The 16,855-nt window shown below is 36.3% G+C and overlaps 1 protein-coding gene across 39 annotated transcripts in view; it reads left to right on the plus strand.

Annotated features, from left to right (window-relative positions):
• Positions 1-16,855, plus strand: part of DLG1 (discs large MAGUK scaffold protein 1) — a 279,291-nt gene that overhangs the window by 248,795 nt on the left and 13,641 nt on the right. For 21 of the 39 annotated variants that reach the window (XM_031663922.1, XM_031663915.1, XM_031663919.1 and 18 more), the window contains 5 exons: positions 4,981-5,022; positions 7,499-7,549; positions 8,437-8,538; positions 8,794-8,966; positions 13,389-13,498. In XM_031663922.1, the coding sequence (XP_031519782.1) occupies positions 4,981-5,022; positions 7,499-7,549; positions 8,437-8,538; positions 8,794-8,966; positions 13,389-13,498 (478 nt within the window). Of the gene's footprint in view, positions 1-4,980; positions 5,023-5,701; positions 5,738-7,498; positions 7,550-8,436; positions 8,539-8,793; positions 8,967-13,388; positions 13,499-16,855 lie in introns of all 39 variants that reach the window. The other 18 variants (XM_021935047.2, XM_031663917.1, XM_031663916.1 and 15 more) reach the window with 1 other exon arrangement.

The raw sequence follows: 16,855 nt of genomic DNA on the forward strand, positions 1-16,855 counted from the left end.
TAAGATTCCTTTAACAGAGACTGAAAGGAAATATAACTCAATAAAAGATACATAAGGTACTCAGAAGTAAAATTATGACGTAAGATTTGAGACAAGGTTTGTTCTTATTACATGTAGCCTTTCCATTTTTACAACTTTCCATTTTGTATAACACCTCAAAAATTTCCTCAGGCACATAGGTTTCCTGCTACATATGTCTTTTCTTTCTTCTCATTTTAAAGACGTACACATAGTTGTGCAGAGCTTGTAAATACCAAAAACAGACTTATCTTCATTTGCATTACGAATAGGATGTAAGAGTAGTATCATTGCTTCAGATTGATGATGTAGTATTAGAGGAGAGCCAGAAGAGAAACATGATATACTCTATCAGGAAGAAACGTTTGAGTACAATGATAAAACTCGGTTAGAGAGATTTGAAATAGATCTGTTCATCAAACATCATAGTCTGGGCACGGTGGCTCACGCCTGTAATCCCAGCACTTTGGGAGGCTGAGGCCAGCAGATCACCTGAGGTCAGGAATTCGAGACCAACCTGGCCAACATGGCAAAACCCCGTCTCTACTAAAAGTACAAAAATTAGCCAGGCATGGTGGTGCACACCTATAATCCAAGCTACTCAGGAGGCTGAGGCAGGAGAATCACTTGAAGCTGGGAGGTGAAGGTTGCAGTGAGCCGAGATCACGCCACTGCTCTCCAGCCTGGGTGACATAGCAAGACTCCATCTTTAAAAAAAAAAAAAAAAAAAAAGCTATCAAAAACAAAATAAAAATAAAAACTTGAAGAATGTGTTTGTATCATGTATGCCACAGGGATAATACCTTTACACTATTTAACAGATAATAAGAAACAAGCTAACTCTCCATTAGAAAGCTGGACAAGAGTGCTCAAAAGATGAGCAGATGAAATAAGCATATAAAAAATGTTTAATTCCTAGTGGTGATAAGCAAAATGATGTTTCACCCGTCACTTTGCAGACTTTTGTTTAAAAGGAAAACCTGTGACGAAGAGAGTTCTGCTGAAGCCTGCTTTTAATGTGTCACAATTAGGAGTGTAAACCGGCACAGCCTTTGTGAAAAAGCACATCTTTTGACCCACTAAATACTCTTCAAAGAATTTATCCTAAGGATGTAATTAAAGATAGAGATAAAGCCTTATATATTAGAATGCTTATTATAATATTATTTAGTAATAACAGCAAAATAAAAAATTAAAACCGTGGCAAAATGCCTTACAATTAGGAAGTGCCTGATAAAGTATGATTTATCCATACTATGTAATATTCCATAACCATCAAAAATCATATTTAAAGATAATGACATGGGGAAATGCTCACTATATATGAAAAAAGTAAAATATGAAACTACACATATTGTCTCAGTCTTATAAATAAACATATGTTTGGAGCTATTTTAAATAGTGTTACTTTGAACATTCTTAACGCATGTCTTGTGGTAAGCATATATATGCCTTTCTGTTGGGGAAATAGCTAGGAAAGGAATTGCTGGGTCATATAGATACACTTGTCCAGCCTTAGTAGATATTGCCAGTTTTCCCAAGTAGTTTTCCCAGTTGGCCCGTTCCTAGTATATGAACCCCCGTTGCTGCATATCGTTGTCGATGCTTGACGTGTCTGTTTTGTGTTTTCACTTTAGCCATTCTGGTGGGTGGTAGAGACACCCTTTGTGGTTTTAATTTGTGTTTCCCTGACAAGTAATTAACTTGAACACTTTTCTGTATGTTTATTGGTTATTTGACTGTCTTCTTCGGGAAAATGCTTTTACAAGGAACATTTTCAATTATCAGAAGAAAAACATTTTATTTTTCTAGTAACATTCCAAACAATGATGATGATGCTGTTCCAAGGACCATACTTTGAGTAGTGAGGTTTTATTGTAGAAGAGCTAAGTAGGATGATATTTGAAAGAACTTGCAGAGTTTGATTGTTGTATAGCTTTTGGCAATCTTAGAGGGTTTAAGGTGAGTAGAAGAAATCCCAAAAAAAGAGATAGTGAAGAGATTTTGGTAACTTAAACTTTTTATTATATAAATATCAGATACATTCAATAGTAGAAGAGTAGTAAAAATAAACCCTGCAAGTATTTGTTTATCCAGCTTTCATAATTGTCAACTGAAAATTTACCAATTCTGTTTCTTCTGTACTCCCACTTATACTCCCCTCCCTTCACCCCATTGCAATAACTAATTTTTCTTTAGTTTACAAACTAGAGATGGCAGAGGGTGATACCAATGCTAATATAAACAGAATAACTCTTTTTTTTTAATATGGCGTGTTTCTGGGAATGAAATTTAAGGAAATAGGACAAAAAGTTAAAAGGTATATATAAATGAAGACATTCATAATTGTTGATACTTGTGAAAAACGGTTTAAAGCAAATAAAAATATCTAAATAATAAATAGCAAGGTAAATAATTTATCAATCTAATAGAATATTATACACCAATTTTAAAGTATTGCTATCAAGCCCATGTGGTGACATAGAAAGAAATATTTTAACATAAGCTTTTAAAAAACCTACCATTTGACCAGGTGCGGTGGCTCAAGCCTGTAATCCCAGCACTTTGGGAGGCCGAGTCAGGTAGATCTCCTGAGATCAGGAGTTCAAGACCAGCCTAACCAACATGGCGAAACCCAGTCTCTACTAAAAATACAAAAATTTGGGTGTGGTGCTGCACACCTGTAATCCCAGCTACTCAGGAGGCTGAGGCAGGAGAATAGCTTGAACCCGGGAGGCGGAGGTTGTAGAGAGCCGAGATCTTGCCACTGCACTCCAGCCTGGGGAACAGAGCAAGACTCCATCTCAAAAAAAAAAGAAAAACCTACCATTTTACATGTGCTTACATATATTAGTGAATTCTTCTTGCAATTTTTAAAGTGCCTGCTTTATTTAAAATGTATGTAATCATGATTAAGAAAGTTATATCTTGTCTTTGAAAGTTAGAATAACAGACTTATTTTTCATTATGATAGCAGTTCAAAAATCTTATTTAATTTGAAATCTTAAGTTCAACCATTCACTGTACGTTTTAATAGTGATACTTGATTTTAGGAGACTCAGTGAGTGGTATGGTATAGCAGATACTTATCTTCAAACTTTTTTCTTTTTTGTTTTTGTTTCTTAGGGACAGGATCTCACACTGTCACTCACGCTGGAGTGCGGTGGTATGTTCATAGCTCACTGCAGCCTGGAACCCTTTGGCTTGAGTGGTCTTCCCACCTTAACCTCCTGAATAGCTAGAATTACAGACATGCACCACCAAGCCCAGCACTTTTTTTTTTTTCCCCCAGACAGTGTCTCTCCATATTACCCAAGCCGATCTCGAACTCCTGGTCTTAAGTGATCCTCCTGCCTCACCTTCGCAAAGTGCTGGGATTACAGGCGTGTGCCACCATGCCCAGCCTCAAACTTTTTTTTACCTTAAAAAATTTTATTTCCACCCAGGCGCAGTAGCTCATGCCTGTAATCTCAGCACTTTGGGAGGCCAAGGCAGACGGATCACTTGATCTCAGGAGTTCAGTATCAGCCTGGCCAACATGGTGAAACCAGTCTCTACTAAAAATAGAACAATTAGCTGGGCGTGGTGCTATACACCTGTAGTGCCAGGTACTCAGGTGTCTGAGACACAAGAATTGAATTGCTTAAACCTAGGAGGCAGAGGTTGCAGTGAGCTGAGATCGTGCCACTGCACTCCAACCTGGGCAACAAAGGAAGACTGTCTCAAAAAAAGAGACTGTCTCAGAAAAAAGAAAAAAAGAAATTTCCAGCTATGTGGTGTGGTGGTTCACACTTGTAATCCCAGCACTTTGGGAAGCTGAAATGGGAGGATCCCTTGAGGCCTGGAGTTTGAGACCAGTCTGGGCAACATGGTTGAGACTTGTCTCTTTTATTAAAAAAACAAAATTTTAGCAGGGCATGGTGGTACATACCTGAAGTCCCAGCCACTCTGGGCTAAGATGGGAGGTTCACAGAAGCCCAGGAGAGGAGGTGGAGGCTGCAGTGAGCTATAGTCATACCACTGCACTCCTACCTGAGCAACAGAGTGAGGCCCTGTCCCTTTAATTTAAAAAAAAAAAGTTAAAATAAAAATGTCAGTTTCCCTGTCTCGTTGAAAGTTTTATTTTTATTTTTTAGAAATAAATCTGTTAGTCTTTGTTTAATGCAAGGGGGATATTTATTGAGAGAATACTCGAGATCACATTTACATGGATGAGGAGCGTGCCTGTGGTTTACTAAGCAATGAAGTCGTGAAACGGGTCACCTTTAAGGAGGGGACAGGCAGTTTTTGGCTGGGTGTGTTTGTTTTCATTGTCTTTTTTATGTTTTGCAAAGCAGCCACTGTCAGTCTTATCAAAGCAGAGTTTCTAAGAAATATTAGTTGGTTTTAAAATGCAGTGCCACCATTGGTGCATTCCCTTCCAGCCGAGACATTTGAATTTATGACTTCTAAAATCCTTTATCTGTATGATCTCAGAAACATGGATTTTCATCTTCAGAAACAGGAGTGAAGCTGGACTGAAAATAAGATGATCTCTTTATTTTTAAGACATCCCTTCATTAAAATGGGCATCTATCTGCTTAAATAGTTTGTCCCCTTTGCCAGTTACTGCCGTTTCAAAAACTGAAATAGTGCCAACTATTTTCTCCATTGGGTTTTATGTCTACATTTGGACTAATTCAGGATCACTTTGCCCTTTTGACATATTCTAGTTGCTATTTCTAATAGATTTGTTCAGAAACTGTGTTGTACAAAAATAAGACATTGTCCTTAATTACAGGTGTTTTCCTTTGCTAATATTTATTATTTGAAAAAAATAATATTTTTAAAGAAAATAAAAAATGCTTTTAAAAAATTATTTTGTTATATATGGCTTATATCGCAACATTTTATTTTGATTATTTGCTTTTTAAACTCATGACACTGTTTTCTTTACTTTTTTTCATTGTCCTGCAATTTCAGAGCATGTAACTTCTAATGCCAGCGATAGTGAAAGTAGTTACCGTAAGTGTCTTAAGTTACTTGTTCTTTTGTAATCTCGAGTAATACATCCTCTGCGGGGGTGGAGGGATTCTTAGTGATACGTTCTAAAAACTTAAAGTTATATGATCTTTATTTTAAAATCAGAGAGAGACAAGTAAAATTCTGTACTTGAAAAATAAAATCATACTATATATGTAGAGGTTAATTTATAAAATTTTAATACAATACTAAAAACAGTTTAGTATTATTGGTGTACATGATATATATGTATATGTATTTTTTATAAGAAGCAAATAGTTAAATGAGGGAAAACTTGTATTTTGACATTCTGTTTAATAATTCTGTTTTTAACATGAGCACTAAAACAGTATTTTTCAGTAATGCTAAATTATCATTAGCTTTATTTCCTTTTTTATTCTTTGTCATCGGTACTGATCTGGGTCAAGTTATTGTTTATCATCAGCACTTGGTGAACAGAAGAAATAAGGGAATATTTTCAGTGATTGCCCGAAAAATAATACTAATTTCTCTTTTGCTGTTTTATATTCTTGGTTTTATTAAGTGAACTGCACAAGCATGTGATGTTTTAAACAGACTTGGGGCATGGGAGAAGGGGAGGGTACATAATATCAGTTGTAGCACCTTAAAAATTAAAATTGCTTTTCTAACTTTCTTTTTTTACTGCTGTCTAATATGAAAGTAATCTTGATTACAGATGAGTATGGCTGCTCAAAAGGTCCATCCTGTTAATATCAGTCCCTAATACTTTTTCATGTTGACAGTATATACTTTTAACCATCATTCATTTGGTTGATTATTTTTCTACATAGTAGTTACTTAATGATTTTTTTTTGGTGTGGAAATGATTTCCTGTATTTCAGCATTTTATTGCTTATAACCAGAACCCACTATAGGGTAGTTGAGTGGCTTTCTAGGCTAAAAAGAGGTAATGAAAGTATATACTGTCTGTCTTACCATTTGCATGAATTATTAAGGTGTGAAATATTCAAATTGCATGTGTTTGCTAGTATGTAAGCCATGTTTTACATCCAGTACTTTAAAAAACAGCTTATAAAATACCAGTTTTATATACTTTAATAATAAAATTGAAAACAAATAAATACACACTTTTAAAGCAGAAAAGAATGTTTATGCCAATGTATGGATTTAAAAGACCTACAGCTACATACATATAATAACCAATCGCAAAATTCCTGGTAAAATTGTTATAGGATCTTGATAATTAAAGAGAAAATCTTCAAATACATTATCCAATATTGATTGCTTTCATTGAACCACTTGAGTTAACATAGTCTTTTCTAATTTTCGGTGTGGGGTGAGGGGGGTGTGTGTTATTTTAAAACTAGAGTTTTTGGCCGGGCGTGGTGGTTCATGCCTATAATCCCAGCACTTTGGGAGGCCAAGGCGGGCAGATCACCTGAGGTCGGGAGTTCAAGACCAGCCTAACACAGAGAAACCCCATCTCTACTAAAAATACAAAATTAGCTGGGCACGGTGGCACATGTCTGTAATCCCAGCTACTCGGGAGGCTGAGGCAGGAGAACCTCTTGAACCCGGGAGGTAGAGGTTGCTGTGAGCTGAGATCGCACCATTACACACCAGCCTGGCAACAAGAGCAAAACTCCATCTCAAAAAAAAAAAAAAAAACTCTTAGAGTTTTTAACTCTTTTTATTTCTTTACACTGAATTCAGATATAGTTTGTAGACTCTTTCATTTAGAATATTTCCTAAGCTCTGAACCTTTGATTTAACCTTTAGAAGCTTTAACTTCTTGTGCTTTTAAGGTCAAAGCGAATATATTTATCTCCTTTACTATCACTGTGGTTTATTTTATTGGAAGGATTTAGTTTTATCTAAAGCTCTTTTTGACTCACATTAAATTTATTATTTTTTACAAAGTTGAGTTAGTGAATTTTTTCATCAGTGAAATAGTAACAGTAGTTTTACCTTTGCATTTATAATTTTTAATTTTATGATGTAATTATTTTAAAAATAAAATATACTGTATTCAATATTATAGTTGGTGGAACTAAAAAAGTAGCATGTTTTTAATAGTAACAAATTACCTAATATGTATATAGATGATAGATAGATAGATAGATAAACTGCTCATTAAAGCATTAATCTTTAACAGATTTAATATTTCTTAGATTCTAAGTAAATATTTCTTAGATTCTAAGTAAACATAGCATCACAAATGAAGATTTTTAGATTTGAGTATCTATCAAATATAATATTGATTAAATAGCCCATTTGTATTTTGTTTTACATTTAGCAAACTCACTTTTATGACTTTATAATTTGCCCCCCCCCCTTTTTTTTTTTTTTTTTTACTAAATCTTGCCATAAAGTACCTTTCCATATCTTTGCCATTTTCTCAGGAAAGTTGTAGTAATGTCTAACGTTGTTCATGAAGAATTAGATGAGCATCAATTATCTTGACACATTTTTCATCTGTGCCTTCACTTTCTAATAGGTGGTCAAGAAGAATACGTCTTATCTTATGAACCAGTGAACCAACAAGAAGGTTTGTGAAGACTATTGATGTTTTATAATCTTCTAGAAGAATATACTTTTTAATTTGGAGGAAAAAAGTCTAATACCCCCAAAAAATGTTATATTAGAATTTTTTTTTACTACATTTATATGCAGAAACTTACTACATGTGTTTATGAAACATAGGTTACTCCACCGTATATTAGAATCTAGTCATTTCATATTGACTTTTATATTTGTGTTTTATTTCCTAAGCAACTTCGTTCCAGTGTTCTTGTTAGCATCACTATCTTCCAAATAACCCTTTTTTGAAAATCTTGGAAGCATCTTTGAGCCTTCTCCGTTCCTCCTCCTCCTCATCCAGTTAGGTTCCGGGCACTGTTTATTCTACTTCTTTCTTATTTATGACCTTCTTTTCATCCCTTCTCTCACAGTGTTAGTTCTCAGTCTCACTACCAATATCCATTCTTCCAGCATGATCCCATACAACCCAGAGTTCATACTTCTGTTAGATCATCTTTTTAGAACACTACTACTGGGATTATATCACTTCCCACATCCAATTTCTTTTCTGCCCTTCTTTGCTCTGCTTCCTTAAAATTTCTACTTCAGAGCCATCTGTAAAACACTACACTTTATGCTTTGATTTGCAATGTAAAGAAACATTATCTGCTAACATGCCAAATTTAACTTGGTTGATTTATCAATATGACTTCTAACAAGACTGAGTAGAGTTTAAGATCTTAGTCAAGATTATAAAAGAGCAAGTTATGCATCTTTGGTTGATGGTAGAGTGAGATGGAGAAAGTAGAAAAAAATATTTAAAACAGTTAAGGATATTTTTGTTCTGTAGTAAAATAAAATACATTGATATTTGTTGACTGTTTATTCCTTTTAACGTGCAGTTTATCTTTATAGTTAATTACACTCGGCCAGTGATCATACTGGGACCCATGAAAGACCGGATCAATGACGACTTGATCTCAGAATTTCCCGACAAATTTGGATCCTGTGTCCCTCGTGAGTAAACCAGACAAAAACATTTCATTGTTACTCTTAACAATGCCTGTCACGGTGTGTGGGAAAATAGGTAGAACCATTTTTTAACGGTTTGTACCTATTTTATCAGTTACTCTTCCATCCTCCATATTGTTGTCCTTTCTCAGATTTAAACTAATCTGTTGAACTTTACAAAACAATGATATAAGTAGAAAATGGATTTATTGTGGGTTTTTTTTAATATTAAACACTTCCCCAAGTTTTTTTCTGTTAAAGATACAACTAGACCAAAACGAGATTATGAGGTAGACGGAAGAGATTATCATTTTGTGACTTCAAGAGAGCAGATGGAAAAAGATATCCAGGAACATAAATTCATTGAAGCTGGCCAGTATAACAATCATCTATATGGAACAAGTGTTCAGTCTGTGCGAGAAGTAGCGGAAAAGGTAAGCATCAGACCAATCCCAGAATATAGCTTCTAGTCAGATATGCCTTTGACAGTATGAAAGAGTGGTAGGATAGATACAGCATTAATTAGTTTTATTAACGTAATGAATTTGCTTACCTACATGATTAATTTTTGGTGGCTCAGGAAAGTGCATACAAGATAAAACAGGTAAATAAGGTAGACAAAGAAAGTGAAAATAGGAATGGTAACATGAATGTAAGAGGAGAAGTTATTTTAAGGTCATTTGCTAGAGATAGACCTTTTGTTTAACCCTAGCCCTCCAGCATATATTATAAGGAGATAAGGGCCAGGTATGGCAGCACACCCTTATAGTCCTAGCTACTAAGAAGGCTGAGTTGAGAGGATCACTTAAGCCTGGGAATTTGAGGCTGCAGCGAGCTATGATCATGCCACTGAACTCCAGCCTGGGCAACAGAACAAGACCCTGGCTCTTAAAAAAAAAAAAGAAAAGAAAAGAAAAAGATCAATAAATCTAACCACTTAAAATTTTTAAAAACTTTTTTTATGGCCAAAGAACTTTTCCAAAAACTATTAGAAAACACCATTAACAATGTCAGAAAACAACTGACGGAAAAAATTTGCAAGAAGAAAAGGGCTAATATTCTCAATATATAAAGAACTCATAAAAACAGGGAATAGAGACCAGAAACCCAATAGGGAAAAAAAAAATGGACAAAAGATGAGAATACATAGTTCACACAAAAATAAGATATAAAAATGGCCTTTGTACATAGGATATGATGTCCAACCATTTCAAATGAATAACTACATTGAAGAGGGGAGAAGGGAGAAGTCTTAATCCCAGAGATTCTTTAACACAAGCTGAAGACAGAAAGATCTGTAAACAAAATAAAATTCTAATTAGTAGGTTTGTTGGGTGGAGTGTATGGTCTTACAGTTCTGAAACTAATATAGATTCTAGGGCTGAGCAAATCAACTAATGTAATGACAGTAGTGGGAGTGAGGTGTGACTGTCAGAGAAAGGGAGAGGATAAAATGAACTCTGATCATTGGATTGGAGATATTAGATAATTAGAGCTATGAATATAAACCCATGAATTGTAATAGAGGAGATCTAGAAAGATGTGTATTTACATATACACACACGTATGCTTATTTGCTCTATCCACTAAGAAGACCTAAAACTAACCCTGAATAAGCCATGAAAATATCTGGTGCCCAGGTCTTGGCTTCTAAATATAATTCGTTAATTGAAAGATCCAGGACTCCTTAGAGAAATGGCTGATTCTGGGGCCAGGACTGGAAAAGTGCAAGATGAGCCTGTAACATTTTTGCTGCCAGAAAAACAAGGGAGCAGTCCGCGAGTGAGGAGGGTGTGTAAAAAGGCAAGGAACCAAGCTGTGGGTCCCCCACCGGCCAAGCCTGAGATAATGTGAATATCAAGATAAATGATAATCACAGATTATAATACATAGAGTAAAATTAAAATCCTAGACTCCGTAATGAAATAAACACAGATGGCCCCCAACTTAGAATGGTTCAGCTTTACAGAGGCGCAAAAGTGATGCATGTTCAGTAGCAGCCATACTTCAAGCACCCATACGGCCTTTCTGTTTTTCGCTTGTAGTACAGGACTCAATGAATTACATGAAAAATTCAACACTTAATTATAAAACAGGTGTGTTGGATGATTTTGTCTGACTGTAGAGTAAGTGTTCTGAGCACATTTAAGATAATCTAGGCTAAGCTACGATGTTCAGTAGGGTAGGTATATTAAACGCATTTTCAATTTATAGTATTTTCAACTTGTGATGGGTTTATTGGGACGTAACTCCCATCATAAGTCAAGGAGCATCTGTATATGAGTAAATAAGTGGATAGAAGGGAACACTTTGGACTGTCTACTAATCAAGGGAGAAGAAATGATTAGAAAATCTTTTGAAAACTGCATGGTAATAATTGTTTCAGGCAAAAATCATCAGTGTATTCTAAAATTAGTGAACATTTGATGAAAAATGGGATATCTATATAGTCTCAAAGTGTCCTCCCCCAAAATACTTATCAGTTACAAAGGCAAAAGTAATAATTTTACAGTGGAGAAACCTAGCAGATAAAACCTTAAACAAGGCCGGGCGCGGTGGCTCAAGCCTGTAATCCCAGCACTTTGGGAGGCCGAGACGGGCGGATCACGAGGTCAGGAGATCGAGACCATCCTGGCTGACATGGTGAAACCCCGTCTCTACTAAAAAATACAAAAAAACTAGCCGGGCGAGGTGGCGGGCGCCTGTAGTCCCAGCTACTCAGGAGGCTGAGGCAGGAGAATGGCATGAACCCGGGAGGCGGAGCTTGCAGTGAGCCAAGATCACGCCACTGCACTCCAGCCTGGGTGGCAGAGCGAGTCTCTACTAAAAAATACAAAAAACTAGCCGGGCGAAGTGGCGGGCGCCTGTGGTCCCAGCTACTCGGGAGGCTGAGGCAGGAGAATGGCGTGAACCCGGGAGGCGGAGCTTGCAGTGAGCCAAGATCACGCCACTGCACTCCAGCCTGGGTGGCAGAGCGAGACTCTGTCTCAAAAAAAAAAAAAAAAAAAAAAAAACCTTAAACAAGTGATCAAAATTAGCATCACTACCAGTGGGACAGATAGATATAATATCACCTCCCAGATATGATGGACTGAGAAGGACACACATTATATCTGTGGTATTCCTGCCAAAAATGTGTAACCTGCCATCCAAGAGTGAGGAAACACACAAACCCAGGTTGAGGCATATTCTATGACATAATATTTTATACTCTTCAAAAACATCAAGATCAAGAAAGACCAAGACTGAGGAATTGTGTCAGATTGATGGAGACTAAGGAGGCTTTACAGCTAAACACAGTGTGTGATCCTATGATCCTGAATTGGATCCTGGACCAGGAAATTTTTTTTTTTTCTTTTCCAATAAGGAACATTAGATGGCCACTTGGAATCATATTGTGATTATATAAGAGATGCCATTGTTTTTAAGAAATACGAGGTAAAGGAGCATTATGCAGTTTTTTCTCAAACTATTATGTACATATATAGAAAGAGCTAAAGCAAACATAGAATATTAATATTTCAGTATCAAGTTACTAAAATGTTTAAGCGATAATGTAAAATATTTATATCTGATAAAAGTAGATAATGGATACATAGTGTCTGTTATTTACTTTTCTATATGTTTGGAGTATTTTACAGTATTAAATTTGTTATTTTAAGTGTGCCCACCAAATTGAAATTATCATGTATTGACTTGGACTCAAGTCCTTGGGTTAGAAGTTGCATTATGGGGCCAAGTGTGGTGGCTCACACCTATAATCCGAGCACTTTGGGAGGCCGAGGTGGGTGGATCACTTGAGGTCGCGAATTTGAGACCAGCCTGACCAACATGGTGAAACCCCATCTGTACAAAAAACACAAAAATTAGCTGGGTGTGGTGGCGCACACCTGTTATCCCAGCTACTGGGGAGGCTGAAGCAGGAGAATTGCTCAAACCCAAGAAGCGGAAGTTGGAATAAGCCGAGATCGTGCCACTGCACTCAAGTCTGGGTGACAGAACAAGACTTCGTCTCAAAAACAAACAAAAAACTGAAGTTGCGTTATGGGGGAGGGCCTGATTTCAAATGTATTAGAAGCAAATCTGTCATAAATAGTAACTACTACTCTGCTTACCATGGAAATGCCCATCTGTATTAAAAACCTAAGTATCCTTTGTCAGTGAGTTTAAGCCTCTCAGAAAAGTTGTCATTTAATTCCAGAATTGGGTCCCATATGCTAGTTTATGAGTTTTTGTCTGTTCCTAGTAAAATGAGAAATAGAAGGATTGAGTAGTGGTAATGAGGTTTCACCCATTTGTTTATTTAAAAGGTTTGCCCTTACTCTAGGATTTTTTTATCTTTTATGAAATGATAGCTATGGGGAGATGGTAGTTTGGGGTCTTTATGAATACTTTTTCTTGGCAGAATGAAAAATAGGAACCTGGGCCTGGTACAGTGGCTCATGCCTATAATCCCAGCACTTCCGGAGGCTGCAGTGAGAGGATCACTTGAGCCCCAGGAGTTCAAGACCAGCCTAGACAACAGAACAAGACCCTGTCTCTTAAATTTAAAAAAAAGAAAAGGGAGTGGGGGAGCTCTGGTTTTCACCATTTTGAGAAATTACTGATCTGTGAAAACTAGGAACTGTATTCTCATTCCTTTTTAAATATAACATTTGTTTGAAAATGGCAAATTAATTATACATAATCATTTCATTTCCTATCAGGTTTGCTGAGAGAAGTGACAAGTTTGCTTAAAGTGAACAAGGATCCAGACATACCACGATTTAGACTCTGGGCCTGTGGGAAATGTACCTTTGATATTATTGAGAATATTTGGTTCACTTGTTTTTTTTCCTTTGTTCCTTTTATTTTAGGGCAAACACTGTATCCTTGATGTGTCTGGAAATGCCATAAAGAGATTACAGATTGCACAGCTTTACCCTATCTCCATTTTTATTAAACCCAAATCCATGGAAAATATCATGTAAGTGTAAATGCCTGAGGCATAGCCTCTGTGTACAAATTCAGTCACTGTAGGGTAATTTATTTACTCTCCCTGCATCTCAGTTTCTATATCTATAAAACTGAGATATAGTAGTATGTATATTCACCTCAGATTATGTGGTGAGGATTAAATAAGCACTATGCGTTTTAAATTGTCGTTGTAAGCATCATCATTAATATTACTAAAGTTATAAGGTAACGTGTTAGAACTTTAAATAGCTCCATGTGGCTAGTGGCTACTGAAGTATGCAGCACAGCTCTCAGGTAACCATTAAGAGAACAGAAGAATGTGTAACCATTATGTAATACTTTTGGGGGACAAAAAAACAGAATCTAAGTAAAAATTAAGAAAGAGCAAATAGAAACATAGAACAAGTGAGGCAAAACCATATAAATAGTAAGATGGTATAAACTAAGGCAAATATTAGACTACTGGACTAAATGTTCCAATTAAAAGACAAGGATTGTCAGAATGGGTGAAGAAAAAAGTAAATTATATGTTGCTTTCATCAGACACACCTTAAAAATTAGGCTATGGGAAGGTTGAAAGTAAGAGAATAGAAAAAGCTATACCATGCTAAACTAGGCCGATTTTTATATTGCTGACGAAGTATACTTTAAGGCAAGAAGTACTACTTGCCTTAAGAGTGACATTTCATAAAAGTAAAAGATTCACTCCAGCAGGAGGATCTGTTCATACATTTGTTTGCACTTAATAGCATTCTCAAAACATAAAAAGTACAAATTGACAGCTTCATAGGGGCGAAAAGGTAATTCCAAAATCATCGAGAAGGAACCTAACATACCTGTGAGGAAGCAATTAAATAAGAAAACAAATATAAAAAATCAGTGAAGGCACAGAATAACACAAATTAAAAACTTTACCTACTTGACATATGTTAAACACTGCACTCACCATCTGCAGAATACACATGGATTTCCAGTGTACATGAAACAATTACCAAAACTCATCATTTGCTGGATTACAAATTTCAAATGATAGAAAACAAATGCTTTCTGACTATAATGCAATTTAAATGGAAACCAATAACTAAAAGATAACTAGAAAATTCTCATATATTTGGGAATTAAGCATTATGCTTCTGAGTGAGTCAAAGAAGAAATCACAGAATAAATTAATGTTTTGAACTAAATAGTAATGAATTGCCAAGTAATGAGTTTGGAGGCTTTCATAGCTTTGTTGAAGGAATACACACAGCTTTAAATGTTAGGAAGGAATGTTGAAAATCAAATACTAGGAAAGTTGAAAATCTAAGATTTTGAGAAATTGAAAAAATATCAGTCAAACTCAAAATTATAGAAGGTGGGGCACAGTGGCCAGCCCCTATAATCCCAACACTTCAGGAGGCCTAGGTGGGTGGATTGCTTGAGTTCAGGAGTTCAAGACCAGCCTGGGCAACATGGTGAGACTCTGTCTCTACTAAAAATACAAAAAAATAGCCAGGCATGGTGGTGTGCGCCTGTCGTCCCAGCTACTTGGGAGGCTGAGATGGGGGGATTGCTTGAGCACAGGGAGTGGAGGTTGCAGCGAGCCAAGATCATGCCATCGCACTGCAGCCTGGTGACAGAGCAAGACCCTGTCCCAAGTCAAAAAAAGAAGAAAACAGTATTTAAAAAATTTAAAAATAAAAAATACGGCAGAGCAGAAATTAATGAAATAGAAAACAAACATAAAAGAGGATCAACAAAGCCAAAAGTGTTCTCTTTGAAAAGACAGTAAACCACTAGGAGTGATCAAGAAAAGAAAGAAGGCACATCAATATGAATATCAGGCATGAAAAAGAGGATATGACTCCACATGCAGCAGACATCAGAGAGGTTGACAGAGGCAGCCCAACAGGAAAAAGGACAAAGGGCTTGGACACATCGCAAAAGAGAACCTCCAAATAATAAGCATGTGAGATAGTGCCCAATTAATTATGGAAATACAAGTTAAACCCTGATGTCTTATACTACCACCTACATACCAGAATAGTTAAAATGAAAAAGACAGAAAATATTTAATGCCGGCAAGGATGTGGAGCAACTGAAACTCATAACAGTGTTAGGGGTGCAAATTGGTGCATCTTCATTGGTAAACTGTTTATAGTATCATAATGTCTCCTAAAGCTTAACATACACATTAGTTATGACCCAGAAGTCATATTCTTAGATACACACTCAACAGAAATGCTTACATGTGTTTACAAAGACATGTACAAGAGTGATGACAGTACTGTTCAAGTAGTCAGCAGCTGTCAGGTGCAGTAGCTCACACCTGTAATCCCAACACTTTGGGAGCCCAAGACAGAAGGATTCCTTGAGGTCAGGAGTTGGAAACCAGCCGGAGCAACATAGCACAACCCTGTCTCTACAAAAAACTTTAAAGGTAGCTGGATGTGATGGTGCATTCCTATAATCCCAGCTACTCAGGAGGCTGAAGCAGGAGGATCCTTTGAGCCCAGGAGTTCGATTGAGGCTGTAGTGAGCTATGCTTGCACCACTGCACTCCAGCCTTGGTGACAGAGTGAGACCCTGTCTTTAAAAAAAAAACAAAAACAAAGAGTCAAATACTGTCAGCAGTAGAATATGTAAATAAATTATGACATATTCACAACGAAACATTGTATGATAATGAGTGAGAGTGAGCAGTCTCCCGCCACATACAAAAGTATGGAAGAATCTCACAAGTACGATTTGAGTTAAAAACAAAAACCTCGACCTAAAGATATACATACTCTATGATTCCAAATTTAATAATTGCTTGTAGAAGTCAAACAGAGGTTACCCTGTGAGAAGGGGCTGGTGACTAGAGTGAGCACACCCCGATTCTGGGGTACTAGTGATGTTCTGTGTCTTGACCTAAGTACACAGGTACATGTAAGTTTGTGAAAATGTAACAAGCTGAATGATACGATTTTTCTGATATTGCTCAGCTGTGTTTGAAACATATACTTCAGAAAATGTTAAGGAAAAAATAGAAAGGGAAAAGAGAAATAGAAAACCTAAATAATCTAGTACTTATTAAAGACTTGAACCGATCATAAAAAACCTTTCCACAAATTAAATACTAAGCCTAGAGGACTTACTAAATTCTACCAAAAGCTAAGAAGCTATGTCAATTGTATACAAACTCTTCAACTAATTTATGAGCATTAATTTGATACCCAAAGCTGGAAAGGACTATATAGGAAAGGAAAATGATAAAGCCAGTCTTAATTATGACTACAGATGCAAGAACCCTTACCAAAATAGGAGCAAATTGAATCAAACAATTTTTTTAATAAGGCAAAATATAACAACCAAGTGGGTATGTTCCTGGTTTGCAACACTGCTT

The sequence above is a fragment of the Papio anubis genome, chromosome 2, assembly GCF_008728515.1.
Source record: "Papio anubis isolate 15944 chromosome 2, Panubis1.0, whole genome shotgun sequence".
Classification (NCBI taxonomy): Eukaryota; Metazoa; Chordata; class Mammalia; order Primates; family Cercopithecidae; genus Papio; species Papio anubis.